This window comes from Salmo salar, chromosome 05 (assembly GCF_965601325.2).
Source record: "Salmo salar chromosome 05, fSalSal1, whole genome shotgun sequence".
Taxonomy (NCBI): domain Eukaryota; kingdom Metazoa; phylum Chordata; class Actinopteri; order Salmoniformes; family Salmonidae; genus Salmo; species Salmo salar.
Window position 1 is genome coordinate 23,672,330 of NC_138295.1, and position 16,926 is coordinate 23,689,255.

A 16,926-nucleotide genomic window follows, 5' to 3' on the forward strand; every position below is an offset into this window, starting at 1 on the left:
TGAAGCGAGGGCCAGCCAACGAGAGCGTACAGGTCGCAGTGGTGGGTAGTATATGGGGCTTTGTTGATGAAACGGATGGCACTGTGATAGACTGCATGCAATTTGTTGAGTAGAGTGTTGGAGGCTATTTTGTAAATGACATCGCCGAAGTCGAGGATCGGTAGGATGGTCAATTTTACGAGGGGATGTTTGGCAGCAAGAGCGACATCATTGATATATACAGAGAAAAAAGTCGGCCCGAGAATTGAACACTCTGGCACCCCCATAGAGACTGCCAGGGGTCCGGTCAACAGGCCCTCCGATTTGACACACTGAACTCTATCAGAGAAGTAGTTGGTGAACCAGGCGAGGCAGTCATTTGAGAAACCAAGGCTGTTGAGTGCCAATAAGAATGTTGTGATTGACAGAATCGATTGCCTTAGCCAGGTCGATGAATACGGCTGCACAGTAATGTCTCTTATCGCTGGCGGTTATGATATCGTTTAGGACCTTGAGTGTGGCTGAGGTGCACACATGACCAGCTCTGAAACCAGATTGCATAGCGGAGAAGGTACGGTGTGATTCGAAATGGTCGGTAATCTGTTTGTTAACTTGGCTTTTGAAGACCTTAGAAAGTCAAGGTAGAATAGATATAGGTCTGTAGCAGTTTGGGTCTAGACTGTCGCCCCCTTTGAAGAGGGGGATGGTTGCGGCAGCTTTCCAATCTATGGGAATCTTAGACGATACGAAGAGAGGTTGAACAGGCTAGTAATAGGGGTAGCAACAATTTCGGCAGATCATTTTAGAAAGAGAGGGTCCAGATTGTCTAGCCCGGCTGATTTGTAGGGGTCCATATTTTGCAGCTCTTTCAGAACATCTTCAATCTGGATTTGGGTGAAGGAGAAGTGGGGGAGGTTTGGGCGAGTTGCTCTGGGGAGCGCAGGGCTGTTGACCGGGGTAGGGGTAGCAAGGTGTAAAGCATGGCCAGCCGTAGAAAAATGCTTATTGTAATTCTCAATTATATTGGATTTATCGGTGGTAACAGTGTTTCCTAGCCTCAGTGCAGTGGGCAGCTGGGAGTAGGTGCTCTTATTCTCTTAAGCTAGCCTTAGCTTTCCTATCTGCCTGTGTATATTTGTTCCTAACTTCCCTGAAAAGTTGCGTATCACAGGGGCTGTTCGATGCTAATGCAGAACACCACAGAATGTTTTTGTGCTGGTCAAGGGCAATCAGGTCTGGAGAGAACCAAGGTCTGTATCTGTTCCTGGTTAAAAAAAAATTGAATGGGGCATGCTTATTTAAGATGGTGAGGAAGGCACTTTTAAAGAATAACCAGGCATCCTCTACTGACGGGATGAGGTCAATATCCTTCCAGGATACTCGGGCCAGGTCCATTAGAAAGGCCTGCTCGCTGAAGTTTTTTAAGGAGCGTTTGACAGTGATGAGGGGTAGTCGTTTGACCGCAGACCCATTGCGGATGCAGGTAATGAGGCAGTGATCGCTGAGATCTTGGTTGAAAACAGCAGAGGTGTATTTGGAGGACAAGTTGGTTAGGATCTATGAGGGTGCCCGTGTTTACGGATTTGGGGTTGTGCCTGGTGGGTTCATTGATAATTTGTGTGAGATTGAGGGCATCAAGCTTAGATTGTAGGATGGCTGGGGTGTTAAGCATGTCACAGTTTAGGTCACCTAGCAGCACGAGCTCTGAAGATAGATGGGGCGCAATCAGTTCACATATGGTGTCCAGAGCACAGCTGGGGGCAGAGGGTGGTCTATAGCAAGCGGCAACAGTGAGAGACTTGTTTCTGGAACGATGGATGTTGAAAAATAGAAGTTCGAATTGTTTGGGTACAGACCTGGATAGTAATACAGAACTCTGCAGGCTATCTCTGCAGTAGATTGCAACACCGCCCCCTTTGGCAGTTCTATCTTGTCAGCAAATGTTATAGTTAGGATGGAAATGTCAGAGTTTTTGGTGGTCTTCCTAAGCCAGGATTCAGACATGGCTAGGACATCCGGGTTGGCAGAGTGTGCTAAAGCAGTGAATAAAACAAATTTAGGGAGGAGGCTTCTGATTTTTAACATGCATGAAACCAAGGCTTTTACGGTTACAGAAGTCAACAAATGAGAGCACCTGGGGAGTAGGAGTGGAGCTAGGCACTGCTGGGCCTGGATTAACCTCTACATCACCAGAGGAACAGAGGAGGAGTAGGATGAGGGTACGGCTTAAGGCTATCAGGACCGGTCGTTTAGTGTATTCAGAGCAGAGAGTAAAAGGATCAGGTTTCTGGGTGTGAGAGAATAGATTCAAGGCATAATGAACAGACAGAGGTATGGTAGGATATGAGTTCATTGGCGGTAAACCTAGGCATTGAGTAATGATGAGAGAGATATTGTCTCTAGAGACGTTTAAACCAGGTGATGTCACCGCATATGTGGGAGGCGGAATTAAATGGTAGGTTAAAGCATATTGAACAGGGCTAGAGGCTCTACAGTGAAATAAGACAATAATCACTAACCAGGACAGTAATGGATAAGGCATATTGATATTAGGGAGAGGCATGCGTAGCCGGGTGATCAATAGGGGTCCAGTGAGTGGTTGGGCTGGCTGGAGACACGGCAATTCAGGCAGCTAGCAGAACTGAGCTAACAAAGCTAGCAAAAGGGCCTTATAGGGACGTCTCGACGGAGGAAAGTATGTTTTGGCCTCCGCTTGCGATGACGTTGATAGACCAGTCGTGATGGATTAGTAGGGTTCCGAGTAGCAGAAGGGGTTCAAGTCTAATTGGCAAAATAGGTATAGTGGCCGATGGATCAATACAGCTAACAGTCCAATATGCTCTAGACAGCTAGCAGCTATTGGATGGGCATTCAGGGGTGGTCGCGATGTAGAGGCCAGTTGAGTACCCCCTTGAGCAGATTACATCGTAGTCCATTCATGAAGGATCGGCGGGGTTCCCTGTACCGACAGTCGAAGGGGTCCGGGTATTGTAGCCCAGGAGTGGCTGATGGGCCTCTTTTAGCTAGCCGGGAGAAAGGGCCTGGCATGGGCTAGCTCCAGGCTTATTCGTGCTTGCTCCGGGACCGACGTTAGCCAGTACTCGGATAGCAGCTAGCTAGCTGCGAAGATCCAGGTGAAAATGTCCAGTGCTTGCGGTAGGAATCCGGGCATGTGGAGAGAAATTATGTCCGTTGTGCTCTGGTTTGAGTCACTTTGTACAAACTGGCGAGAGCTTTCCGAGCTAAAGGTTAGCTGATGACCGCTAGCAGTGGTTAGCTGATTAGTGGCTTGTGAGCTGGCTAGCTTCTGTTGGGGGATTCCGAATACGAGGTGAATAATACTTCAGAAAAAAACAGATCGGCACCACATTGGGTGAGGTGAGTTGCAGGAGAGTGTTTTGAAGTTGAGTTTTTAAAAAAATATTTTTAAAAATATGCGAAGAAAATATTTAAAAATATATATATACGGGACACGACAAGACGAGAACAAAAGACGTCTGACTGCTACGCCATCTTGGATTGGAAGTACCTTCGTCCATTTGTTTGGGGAGTCTCCCACATGCCTTTTGGCAAACACCAAATGTGTTTGCTTATTTTTTTCTTTAAGCAATGGCTTTTTTCTGGCAACTCTTCCGTAAAGCCCTGCTTTGTGTAGTGTACGGCTTAAAGTGGTTCTATGGACAGATACTCCAATCTCCACTGTGGAGCTTTGCAGATCCTTTAGGGTTATCTTTGGTCTCTTTGTTGCCAATCTGATTAATTCCCTCCTTGCCTGGTCTGTGAGTTTTGGTGGGTGGCCCTCTCTTGGCAGGTTTGTTGTGGTGCCATATTATTTCCATTTTTTAATAATGGATTTAATGGTGCTCCATGGGATGTTCAAAGTTTGGGATATTTTTTTATGACCCTACCCTGATCTGTACTTCTCCACAACTTTGTCCCTGACCTATTTGGAGAGCTCCTTGGTCTTCATGGTGCCACTTGCTTGGTGGTGCCCCTTGATTAGTGGTGTTGCAGACTCGGGGGGCCTTTCAGAACAGGTGTATATATACTGAGATCATGTGACAGATCATGTGACACTTAGATTGCACACATGTGGACTTTATTTAACGAATGAATCTAATCCTTTCATAATGCATACTTATTTACAAGCAATTATTTTTATTAGATATTCTCACTGAGCATATTTGCCCTAACAAATAATTACACCAAAAATGCCCCGTATGAATTCAGAGGGCATAAATTATTTAATATTAAAGCATTATAACTCTCACTACAGGCTTCAGTCATACAGAAGTTATACTTAAATTCAAACTGGATTTAACAAAAAACTAAATGAAAAGTGCACATTTGTAAATCCAAAGCTGTAAAAGTATTTGGAAAGGTAGATACAAATTATGTGTGACATTGTGGTTACAATAAAGAATGTAAACAAGATGTAAACAAAATGCTGTGTTTTTATTTACAGTAGTGATAGACAGCTGGAGGCATTTTGTTTTTCACAAGTCTACTGTAGTACTGTAACAGGTGTAGCCCATCATGCATACAATGTTTCCTATAAGCAGGACAACATACTCTTCATAGCCTGGCTACTGTAGGTGTGACAATCCCCCAATTTGCAATGTATTTGATGCTTTAGTACTCTGAAGTGTTACATTTCTAACTCGACCTCATGCAACCGCAAAATGTCGGAGAGCCATATAGTTGGGAAGAGATTCCATGGCACATGGTTTATGAATTGACACGCAACTCTTCATAGCCCAGCTGCTGTAGGTGTGAAAATCCCCCAATTTGGCCCTAACAGTTCTTAATCAACATCTTTATGCTTTCATTAATAACATAATGAGAAAAAAGACATTCAAAATGCAGATGGTTTTTTTAAACTACATTTTAGTTGCACTTCCCCCAGCTCCACGACCACAGGTAAAACCTTGCTTAGATGATCAATGTATTTGTTGCATTGTTGTATTGGCAATTTCTCAAGCCAAAACATATTGATGGCCTTCACCAGTTCATCTTTGCTTGTAGGCTGGGCAGAGTTATGGATGAATGTTTTCAGTTAATGCCAAACAAGTTCGATCGGGTTTAAATCAGGAGACCAACATGTACAGATGAAAAAAATATTTTTAGATATACTGTAGGCCTACTGTAGGTGTTGCAGGTCTTTTATTTATTTCACTACATAAAGGTCTACTTACTCTGCTGGCGTCTTGACCCAGTTTATTCCCTAATTTGCAATGCAAACCCGGGTGACAGTGTGTTTTGAGGCATTGTCTGCATTTGGAGAATAAAAAAATATGTTTAGCCAAACATCCAACATTAGGTACAATGCTATAAATGTACATGTACATAGGCCTAAACATAACAAAATATTGCTATAATCCTACCTTGAAAGAAACAATGTGGTCTCAGAAACACCTCTCTGACATAGGGTCCAGCATATCTCTTGATGATTTCTTCCTTAAAGAAATCTCGAGCCATGATACCTGAAAAAGAAGGCAACAGTGAATTATTGTGGAACACATAGCAGTCCGTGAGGTGTAGGCTACAATATTTTATGTAACTTTTACTTTGTAAATTGATAAACTTACCATCAAATATGGGCCTGGTCCCTGGCGAGAAATTGCCCTCCAATTTGAGCAAATTGCTCAAGGGCCACGGTTGATTCTTCTGTGAAGATGGCGTCATTGAATGTCTCGCCAGCTTGGATCCATGCCTGAGCCTACATGACGCAAAGTTCTTTGTTTGTCAGACGAATCATTGGGTCGAAACTACAGAACTGTACAAAACAAGAGAACACACATGGTAACTGTTCTGAAAAAAAAAAAAAATATATATATATATATATATATATATATGTGTGTGTGTGTGTGTGTGTGTGTGTATGTATAAAACGTCTTGCCGAGCGATTCCATAAGTCCTCGCAAGTTTCTTCAACTGTCTTCTGACTGTGATTAGAGCGATGTTGATGTTGTACTGTGATGCAGATTACAGATGGCCTTTGCAGATTACAGATGGCCTTTGCCGAGCGCTCATCATCTTCATCCATTAGTGAGTTGATCGCTTGAATAGTCTTGTTGGAAATGGAATACAACGTAAAAATGTGCAGCAAACAGTAAAGACCAGCAGTCAATTTATTTAAGCATTATTTTGGGCATTATTTGGCCTACTTTACAGTATTGTAGCCTACTGTACCTGTGTCTGATGATAGTGTTTGCGAATAGCACTGTCCGTGACCAAAATCCCCAAGTCTACCAGTATTTTTGAAAAGACAGCATTCAGAGGTCAAGACAGCAAATGTGTTTGCAAGAAAGAGAGAGAGGATCGAAACACACACAGTAACGCGTGGAATATAGCAATAATAATGACAGTTTAATATGCAGTGCAGTTCACCTCCTATTACCATTCTCAGAGTTTTAAGAATTGTGTGTGTTCCATTGTTTGTGACATTGTGGCATTTAAAGCATATTGAAGATAGAAGCAGTAGCCTACCCGCGTGTGGTCAACTATTTCAGCACCGTTTCACGCTGCTCTGAGACAAGCATGGGGACTGGTCTTGATAAATCGATTAGATTTAAATTTTCACTGAATCTCCGTTTGGGTATTTGTTAGACTACAGTTAGGGTGTGGACATGTTAGGACTATTTAACTCTTACTGTAGTACTGTAGCTTACTGTAGTACTGTTTCCATTTGAGTTTTTCTTGGAATAGAAACACCATAATATTAATCAAATTAATTAAGCTACATTTCTTCAAATCAATCCCATATACTATGTTCTTACAAAAAAGGTTTTAAATTCTCTAATACAACCAATATAAAAAAAGTCAAACGCTTTTCAAAGATGCCCTCTGGTGGTCAAACTTGCACTAACTAGCATTAATGGCAACAATGGCTGACACTTAAATAACGTGCCATAGAATTCTGCGGCAGCCCGCAAGGTGTGCTGCAGTATGATGCAACTTTTACAGGAAGAACCACTGTAAGCTACTCAGGAACATTCAATGTCAACTTGGTAAGCAACTCCAGTGTATATTTGGCCTTGTGTTTTAGGTTATTGTCCTGCTGAGAGGTAAATTCGCCTCCCAGTGTCTGTTGGAATGCAGACTGAACCAAATTTTCCTCTAGGATTTTTCCTGTGCTTAGCTCTATTACGTTACTTTTTATCCTAAAAACTCCCTCGTCCGTGCCAATGACAAGCATACCTACAACATGATGCAGCCACCATCATGCTTGAAAATATGAAGAGTGGTACTCAGGGATGTGTTGTGTTGGATTTGCACCAAACATAACGCTTGTATTCAGGACATAAAGTTTTTTTCTCTTTTTTTTTGCAGTTTTACCTTTGTGCCTTAGGATGAATGATCAACATTGTAGTTACTCCACAATACTAACCTAAATGACATAGTGAAAAGAAGGAAGCCTGTACAGAATACAAATATTCCAAAATGTGCATCCTGTTTGCAATATCACAACCATTAAACTCTGTAACTGTTTTAAAGTCATCATTGGCCTCATGGTGAAATCCGTGAGCGGTTTCCTTCCTCTCCTGCAAATGAGTTAGGAAGGACACCTGTATCTTTGTAGTGACTGGGTGTATTGATACACTATCCAACTTGTAATGAATAACTTCACCATGCTCAAAGAGATATTCTATGTCTGCTTTAATTATTTTTCACCTGTCTACCAATAGCTGCCCTTCTTTGCGAGGCATTGGAAAACCTTCCTTGTCTTTGTGGTTGAATCTGTGTTTGAAATTCATTGCTAAACGGAGGGACCTTAGAGATAATTGTAGGTGTGGGGTACAGAGATGAGGTTGTCATTCAAAAATCATGTTAAACACTATTATTGCACACAGAGTGAGTCCATGCAACTTATTATGTGACTTGTTAAGAACCTTTTTACTCCTGAACTTATTTAGGTTTGCCGTAACAAAACGGGTGGAATACTTATTGACTGAAGACATTTCATTTTTAATTAATTTGTAAAAATGTCTAAAAACATAACTCCAATTTGACATTATTGGGAACTGTGTGTAGGCCAGTAACAATACATCTAAAATGTATACATTTTAAATTCAGCCTGTAACACAATTTTGGGGGGAAAAAGTCAAAGGGTGTGAATACTTTCTGAAGGCAAAATAGCTGCTGCATGTCCAGTAGCTAATGGGGATCCTAATAACCTAAACTAAACAGGGGGATAATTGACATTCTATTGCTCTACATCCACAGCTTTTGCAATTTCTACAACTTCCTTTTCCTTGTTATTTTCTTTGTCAACACCCAATGGTGTATTATGAATAGGTCACATAGATTTTTTGTCAATTTGCTGTTCTGTTAGTAAGAACACAATCCAGGTGTCAGTGTCAATATTTTCTTTAACAGGAAGTGGTGGTTGGATATGTCACATTAAATGTTATGCAGAGTTTCTATTTACAGTAAGTTTCAATATATTTCTATGGATGTTGTCATGTTGCCCACACATGTGTTTCCTGAAAATCAGGTGACCTAATTGTTCCTCTGTAGAATAACAGTTCACAGCGGTCTGCTGTTAGGGGCAGTGGAACACCAGCTAGATAGAGAGAAACAATATGTGAGTTAACTGTACACATTCCCTCAAGAACTACTGCTATGTGGTGGAATCCACAAAGAGGGAAAAAGAAGAAATACACGAAGCAAGATACAACTATTTAATACAGGCCTATGTATTAAGGCCTTTAATACAGGCCTTGGCCTATGACTTGAAACAATATCTTGAATGATCAATTAACTCACAGCTCTTTGCAAAGATATTCTAGTATTAGAATGAGGGAGGTGGCACTGACTGATTTCTTTCCTGGCTGTCAAGATGAAAAGAGAGCGTCTCACTAGGGCGTGAGGCATCTGTGGATGTGCAGGTCCTATACTGCTTACCATAAAAACAGCTTCTATCTCCAGGCCATCAGACTGTTAAACAGTCATCACAAGCCGGCCTCCGCCCAGGACCCTGCCCTGAACTTAGTCACTGTTACTAGCCGGCTACCACCCTGTACTCTGCCCTGCACCTTAGAGACTCCTGCCCTATGTACATAGTTATTGAACATTGGTCACTTTAATAATGTTTACATACTGTTTTACCCACTTCATATGTATATACTGTATTCTATTCATGGCTCATCCTATATAACTACTGCTGTACACCTTTTCTATTCATATACTGTCCATACGGTCTATACACACCAACATATACAATCACTATATATACAAAAGTATGTGGACACCCCTTCAAATCAGTGGATTCTGCTATTTCAGCCACACCCATTGCTGACAGGTGTATAAAATCGAGCACATGGCCATGCAATCTCCATAGAAATATTCATGGGAGAATGGCCTGACTGAAAAGCTCAGTGACTTTCAACGTGGCACCGTCATTGGATGCCACCTTTCCAACAAGTCAGTTCGTCAAATTTCTGCCCTGCTAGAGCTGCCCTGGTCGACTGTAAGTGCTGTTATTGTGAAGTGGAAACATCTATGAGCAACAATAGCTCAGCCACGAAGTGGTACGTCACACAAGCTCACAGAACGAGAACTCAGAGTCCTGAAGAGCGTAGCGCGTAAAAACCGTCTGTCCTCAGTTGCAACACTCACTACAGAGTTCCAAACTGCCTCTGGAAGCAATGTCAGCACAATAACTGTTCGTCGGGAGCTTCGTGAAATTAGTTTCCATGGCCGAGCAGCCACACACAGGCCTAAGATCACCATGCGCAATGCCAATGGCGCCAGCTGGAGTGGTGTAAACCTCGCCACCATCGGATTCTGGAGCACCATCTGGCAGTCCGACGGACAAATCTGGGTTTGGCGGATGCCAGGAGAATGCTACATGCCCTAATACATAGTGCCACCTGTAGAGTTTTGTGGAGGAAGAATAATGGTCTGATGCTGTTTTTCATGGTACAGGCCCCTTAGTTCCAATTAAGGGAAATCTTAATGCTACAGCATACAATGACATTCTAGACGATTCTATGCTTCCAACTTTGTGGCAACAGTTTGGTGAAGGCCCTTTCCTGTTTCAGCATGACAATGCCCCGTGCACAAAGCGAGGTTGCAACAGAAATGGTTTGTCGAAATCTGGGTCGAAGAACTTGACTGGCCTGCACAGAGCCCTGAACTCAACCCATCAAACACCTTGGAATTAATTGGAACGCCAACTGCGAGCCAATGCCCAACCTCACAAATGCTCTTGTGGCTGAATGGAAGCAAGTCCCAGTAGAAATGTTCCAACGACTAGTGGAAAGCCTTCCCAGAAGAGTGGATGCTGTTATGGCCGCAAAGGGGGGACCAACTCCATATAAATAGCCATGACTTTGGAATGAGATTTTCAACGAGCAGGTGTCGACATACTTTTGGCATTGCTCGTTCTGATATTTCTTAATTCCTTTCTTTTAATTTGGGGGATTTGTGTGTATTGTTAGGTATTACTTCACTGTTGGAGCTAGATGTTAGAGTGAGGGGAAAAAGTATTTGATCCTCTGCTGTAAGTTTGCCCACTGACAAAGAAATTATCAGTCTATAATTTTAATGGTAGGTTTATTTGAACAGTGAGAGACAGAATAACAACAAATAAATCCAGAAAAACAAATGTCAAAAATGTTATAAAATGATTTGCATTTTAATGAGGGAAATAAGTATTTGACCCCTCTGCAAAACATTACTTAGTACTTGGTGGCAAAACACTTGTTGGCAATCACAGAGGTCAGACGTTTCTTGTAGTTGGCCACCAGGTTTGCACACATCTCAGGAGGGATTTTGTCCCACTCCTCTTTGCAGATCTTCTCCAAGTCATTAAGGTTTCGAGGCTGACGTTTGGCAACTCGAACCTTCAGCTCCCTCCACAGATTTTCTATGGGATTAAGGTCTGGAGACTGGCTAGGCCACTCCAGGACCTTAATGTGCTTCTTCTTGAGCCACTCCTTTGTTGCCTTGGCTGTGTGTTTTGGGTCATTGTCATGCTGGAATACCCATCCATGACCCATTTTCAATGCCCTGGCTGAGGGAAGGAGGTTCTCACCCAAGATTTGACAAGACATGGCCCCGTCCATCGTCCCTTTGATGCGGTGAAGTTGTCCTGTCCCCTTAGCAGAAAAACACCCCCAAAGCATAATATTTCCACCTCCATGTTTGACGGTGGAGATGGTGTTCTTGGGGTCATAAACAGCATTCCTCCTTCTCCAAACACGGCGAGTTGAGTTGATGCCAAAGAGCTCCATTTTGGTCTCATTTGACCACAACACTTTCACCCAGTTGTCCTCTGAATCATTCAGATGTCCATTGGCAAACTTCAGACGGGCATGTATATGTGCTTTCTTGAGCAGGGGGACCTTGTGGGCGCTTCAGGATTTCAGTCCTTCATGGCGTAGTCTGTAACCAATTGTTTTCTTGGTGACTATGGTCCCACCTGCCTTGAGATTATTGACAAGATCCTCTCGTGTAGTTCTGGGCTGATTCCTCACCGTTCTCATGATCATTGCAACTCCACGTGGTGAGATCTTGCATAGAGCCCCAGGCCGAGGGAGATTGACAGTTCTTTTGTGTTTCTTCCATTTGCGAATAATCGCACCAACTGTTGTCACCTTCTCACCAAGCTGCTTGGCGATGGTCTTGTAGCCCATTCCAGCATTGTGTAGGTCTACAATCTTGTCCCTGACATCCTTGGAGAGCTCTTTGGTCTTGGCCATGGTGGAGAGTTTGGAATCTGATTGATTGCATCTGTGGACAGGTGTCTTTTATACAGGTAACAAGCTGAGATTAGGAGCACTCCCTTTAAGAGTGTGCTCCTAATCTCAGCTCGTTACCTGTATAAAAGACACCTGGGAGCCAGAAATCTTTCTGATTGAGAGGGGTTCAAATACTTATTTCCCTCATTAAAATGCAAATCAATTTATAACATCTTTGACATGCGTTTTTCTGGATTTTTTGTTGTTGTTATTCTGTCTGTCACTGTTCAAATAAACCTACCATTAAAATTATAGACTGATCATTTCTTTGTCAGTGGGCAAACGTACAAAATCAGCAGGGGATCAAGTACTTTTTTCCCCTCACTGTATCACAGATGCAGCATTTCACTGCACCTGTGATAACATCTGTAAAATATGTGTAAGTGACCAAAAAAAATGTGATGTGATTTGTTGCCCCTTTCTCTCTCTCGCCTCTTTCTCTCTTGCCTTTCTCTCTCTCGTTTCTTGCCTCTCTCTCGCCTCTCTCGCTAGGAAGTTTACTGTGCCTGTGTGGTCACTCACATAGCCACTCCACCGTCGCCTGGTGCTGTCCACTCTCCCCTGTGCTGAAATTAGCCATGCGTTTCTACAGCGTTTCTACAGGGTTTTTACAGGGTTTTGACAGGGTTTCAAAAGTGGTTTCTTCAGGGTACTGACAGTGGTTTCTACAGGGTACGGGCGCTCCCATTGTCACTGTGTTCAAAGCAAAGATTGTTACTTCTATTGTCCTCTCTCCTACGTACCTATCTGAATGGAGGGAAGTTAGGCCAGACACCTGGCGGAGAATGCAAGAGATCCCATTTATGTCCCGTCATCAAAACTGATCTGCTAGAGAGGACAGAAGAGTACAAGTGTACAACTTCATTAGCGAGGTGTGTGTGTGTGTGTGTGTGGTCGTGACAGCTGAGCACTTCAATCCACTCATAAAGGAAGAAACAACCACGTGAAAAGATTGGTGGTGTGTCTCAAATGGCGCCCTTATCTCTAACACACAATGCCATCTCTGTGTTACCCTTCCCTCTTCATTCTTTCCATCATTGCCTATTGAGATCACAACTTTCTATATGAATCAAATGCTTCTAGGTATTTCATATTTTGACCTTTCTCCTTCCTGGTTTGTATTGTGTAATATGCCTGATGCCCAGAGGACAGAGGAGACATACAGAAATCAAGGTCAGAAAGTGGAAAGGCTAGGCCATTCATTAAGTGCTATTCACAAAGATGTCTGTATTTTTACTCATTAATAAGCTACTCGTCACTCTTTTCTTGCTATTGCAAAGGTCATAACCTTTCTGAGAACCAATTGTTTGAGGATACTGATGTCTGCTTTATATAAGCTATAACAGCGTCTGAAAGGATAAATGCTAATTTTATCATTCCTGAGAATGTGAACTAAATACCTTCTGTCTGTCCAAAGAGCAAAATGTAGATGTTGCGCGCTAACAGCAGTCATTGATATGCAGTATTTTCTTGTTAACACTATGACTGATTTGCTTCATAGTATTTATACCATATATAACTATGCAGATTAGAACCTTGTATGTAATTAAAATACAATGCAATTGTTTTGGATTATATTCCAATGTTATATGTGTTGGTGTTTGACATCATTCTCATTGGGCATGCTATTCTGGTTCCTTCAGTAAGTCATTGCATTGATTGGGAGGAAATGCTTATGGCCTTCAGAATGCAGAATCACAAGGCTGGCAGCCTCCCGGTGCTCAGGTTCAGGTTATAATGTCGAGAGCAATTTGTTGCTAAGAGCACAAGTTCTCAAGTGGAATGCAGCAGTGCTGAATAGGTCAGGAGTGGTACAGCGGTATGGCTTAGCCCGTAATCCAATATGAAAGATATTGCTCTCTCACACAGAGCTCTCAATAACATAATACTCCCTGACGCTAGTCCCAATGAAATAACACAACAAGAATGAACAATGTTGGGCCACTGGCTGAAATCAATGTGCATAAAAGGCATCACAAGACAGGCCAGCTGGTTGGTCAGACAGACTGAAAGCGTGTCAGATTCCACAGAACAATTCCGTTCGGTCTGTTGCTGTGGCTGGTATACACAAGCAAAGCATTCTCTCCAGCAGCAGTGACATTTCCCATGCCAAATCTGCTTGTAGGAATATGATTAACATGACTCGACAAACACATTCAACAACATATATGGTATACTTGAAAGTGACCCACAAAGGCAGCTAATTGTTTAATTTCTAGGGAACCACATTGCCTTGTTCGTGAGCTACATGGTGACAACAAAGGTCAGATGTATACATGTTTCCATTTGGGACTGTGACATCTTATATAATTCTGGGTTTTGTGGCACTTAACATAAATACAACATAATCGAACTAGCAGAACTAGTACACATATAAAATTGGTCCGTCCCTAAGGCAAACCATGACTTTATCATTAGCCTGCGGAATGTACATGATTGTGGAAAGTAACACGATTTGATGGCACTTAACTGCAGGATTATATCCATCAATTGCTCATGAACAAGTTCCACCCCAAGTTAATGAGATCCTGATGCATGCCACAAATTGAGGAAGGAGGAAGCTGAACTGGAAGAGCATCCTATTTGGCTACTGCGCTGTTGCGTCTTTGACAGACCGATGGACAGACAGACTGATTGGCAACATCGACAGAGAGACATACAGACAGATAGACCTAACTTCACTATCTATCCACCTTAGGCACCTCCAAACGAAAGCTGCTTGATTTCCCAGAAGTGAAAAGATAGCCACCTCAGAACAATAAAATCTTGTCACAACATGCTAGGGACGGGATGCGTCTTCAACTTCAGCTTTCATCTATCAGTGTTGTCTGTGGAGTAGCACTGTTTTGCTTTGTTTACTTTCCATCTTGTTGAAGAAGAGGTCGTGTTGAGACACAGGTTATTTCAACCACATGGATTGTGTCATGTCACTGTCCAGCATATCAGGCCAGGCTAGGTGACCTTTAATCTGCCTGAGCTACAAACTTGTTCACCCAATGAATCTAATTTGGGTGTCATGGCAGCTTTTGCGACCCCCCCCCCCCCCATTTTGCACTCCAAAACATTGTACACAACCGCCTGGTATTTGTGCCTTGGATCTCAGGTTACACAGAGCACCGTGTAATAATCAGAATATCTCTCCACAAATATTGGCTTCATTTCCCCTCGCTCTTGCATAAGCCCTACAGTGGCGAATCGGCGAGCATAAACAAAATGATTGTGGATTTACCGAATTGTGCTCCGTCAACCATGTCGCCTCTTTCCCCTTTCTTTTGTTGTCTCACATCGCTCATTTGTTCCTACCCTCTGTATTGATGTCGGCTGTCATAAACAGCAGTGTGATTGTGCTCTACATTGAGTCGGGCTAGATTGATTCCCCGAGATCTAATTTTTGCTATTGGGGCTTAGCTAACTGTGTTTGCATGCAATGAACTGCCTGCCGCAACTTCTTCGGTAAACAGACAGTTATACATTATGCTGTTTGGTTTTATTAACAAAGCAGATCATTATACTGTACATCACAGTGGTAATAAGGTGCAAATTGGGTTGGGCTTGGCCTGGTAATGCATTTTGAGGAATGGGTTCGGAGGGCTTTGGTAGTCTTAGTAATTCTCCATTTATTCTGTTGCAGATCAGAGAAATAGCTACCTCACTTCACCTTGGCAGAGCCGCCTTGGGCAGTACGCATCGGCCCTAATCGAGGGTCTTCTCCAACTCAATACAAATTACATTAATATGCATGCTATTATTGCTTTGAATCATTATCAAAAAGGCGGAAGAAATCATTGAATTATGACCCTTTAACGCAAAAAAATGCTCAATGCATTTTGTTTTACTGACAATCTGGCGGCGAGAAGAAATGATGCTAATGTCATAATCTGGCTGTGATCGGGGGGGGTCGGCCCCTGCCCCCATCTGACAAACAGTCTCATCTGCACTGGATCATTTGCTGTCTCCAGATACGTTTGTGGTTTATAGCCAATTATCTCCTGCGATCCATTATCGATTACAGTGCTATCTTTCTTGCATTGCTTAATCTTTTAGCGTTGCTACAGCAGGCTGTGTGTGGCCTAGAAGAACACTGCTAGAACACAGGAGCAGGACATAGGATGGATGATTATTCCTTTGCCTGTAAATTAATGTGATACACATTCTAGCATTTAGTGTTAGAAAAAAGAGGGCCGTGTTGATTGTCTCATGAATAGGTTCTCCAAAGAAATAACCAGGAAAAATAGAGACAATGATTTTCTCCATATCCAATCATATTGTGGAGAGGATTTTCTTTCCTCAGAGACAATGAAACCAATACCTCCAATGACTTTTTTGTGTTATTTTGATGTGTGATTCGTCATCTGTTGGTATGGCACGGGACCATGTATGTTGTCTGTCTTTTCTGACTGATTTTTCTTCTGTTTCCTAGCTGGGTGAACAACTTTGGCCATGAAGGACTGGGCCTCCTCTTGGATGCATTGGATAAGTTGCTGGATAAGAAACAGTAAGCATCTCACATTACAATGACTTCTCGTCTCTCAATAAGCCCTCAATACTGTCTAAATCTATTCTTCTCTGCCGTATTCTCATTCCTGTCCTTTCGCCTGTCTTTTTCAGGCCAGAAAGTATAGACAAAAGGAACCAGCACAAGCTGATCCAGTGTCTCAAGGCCTTCATGAACAATAAGGTTTGTACGGGTTGGATTGGTCCAAGGCCTTCTTGAACAATAAGGTTTGTATGGGTTGGATTGGTACGAGGTCTTCATGAACAATGCAGTTTGTACGGGTTGGGTTGGTCCAAGGCCTTCATGAACAATACGGTTTGTACGGGTTGGGTTTGTCCAAGGCCTTCATGAACAATAAGGTTTGTACGGGTTGGGTTGGTCCAAGGCCTTCATGAACAATACGGTTTGTACGGGTTGGGTTGATCCAAGGCCTTCATGAACAATACGGTTTGTACAGGTTGGGTTTGTCCAAAGCCTTCATGAACAATACGGTTTGTACAGGTTGGGTTGGTCCAAGGCCTTCATGAACAATACGGTTTGTACGGGTTGGGTTGATCCAAGGCCTTCATGAACAATACGGTTTGTACAGGTTGGGTTGGTCCAAGGCCTTCATGAACAATACGGTTTGTACAGGTTGGGTTGGTCCAAGGCCTTCATGAACAATACGGTTTGTACGGGTTGGGTTGATCCAAGGCCTTCATGAAC

General features: G+C 42.7%; 1 protein-coding gene across 5 annotated transcripts in view; it reads left to right on the forward strand.

Moving 5' to 3' along the window:
- The window catches only part of diaph2 (diaphanous-related formin 2), a 754,395-nt gene that overhangs the window by 196,021 nt on the left and 541,448 nt on the right, over positions 1-16,926 (forward strand). For all 5 annotated transcript variants that reach the window (XM_082975098.1, XM_082975097.1, XM_082975100.1 and 2 more), the window contains 2 exons: positions 16,147-16,221; positions 16,335-16,404. In XM_082975098.1, the coding sequence (XP_082831224.1) occupies positions 16,147-16,221; positions 16,335-16,404 (145 nt within the window). The remainder of the gene's footprint in view (positions 1-16,146; positions 16,222-16,334; positions 16,405-16,926) is intronic.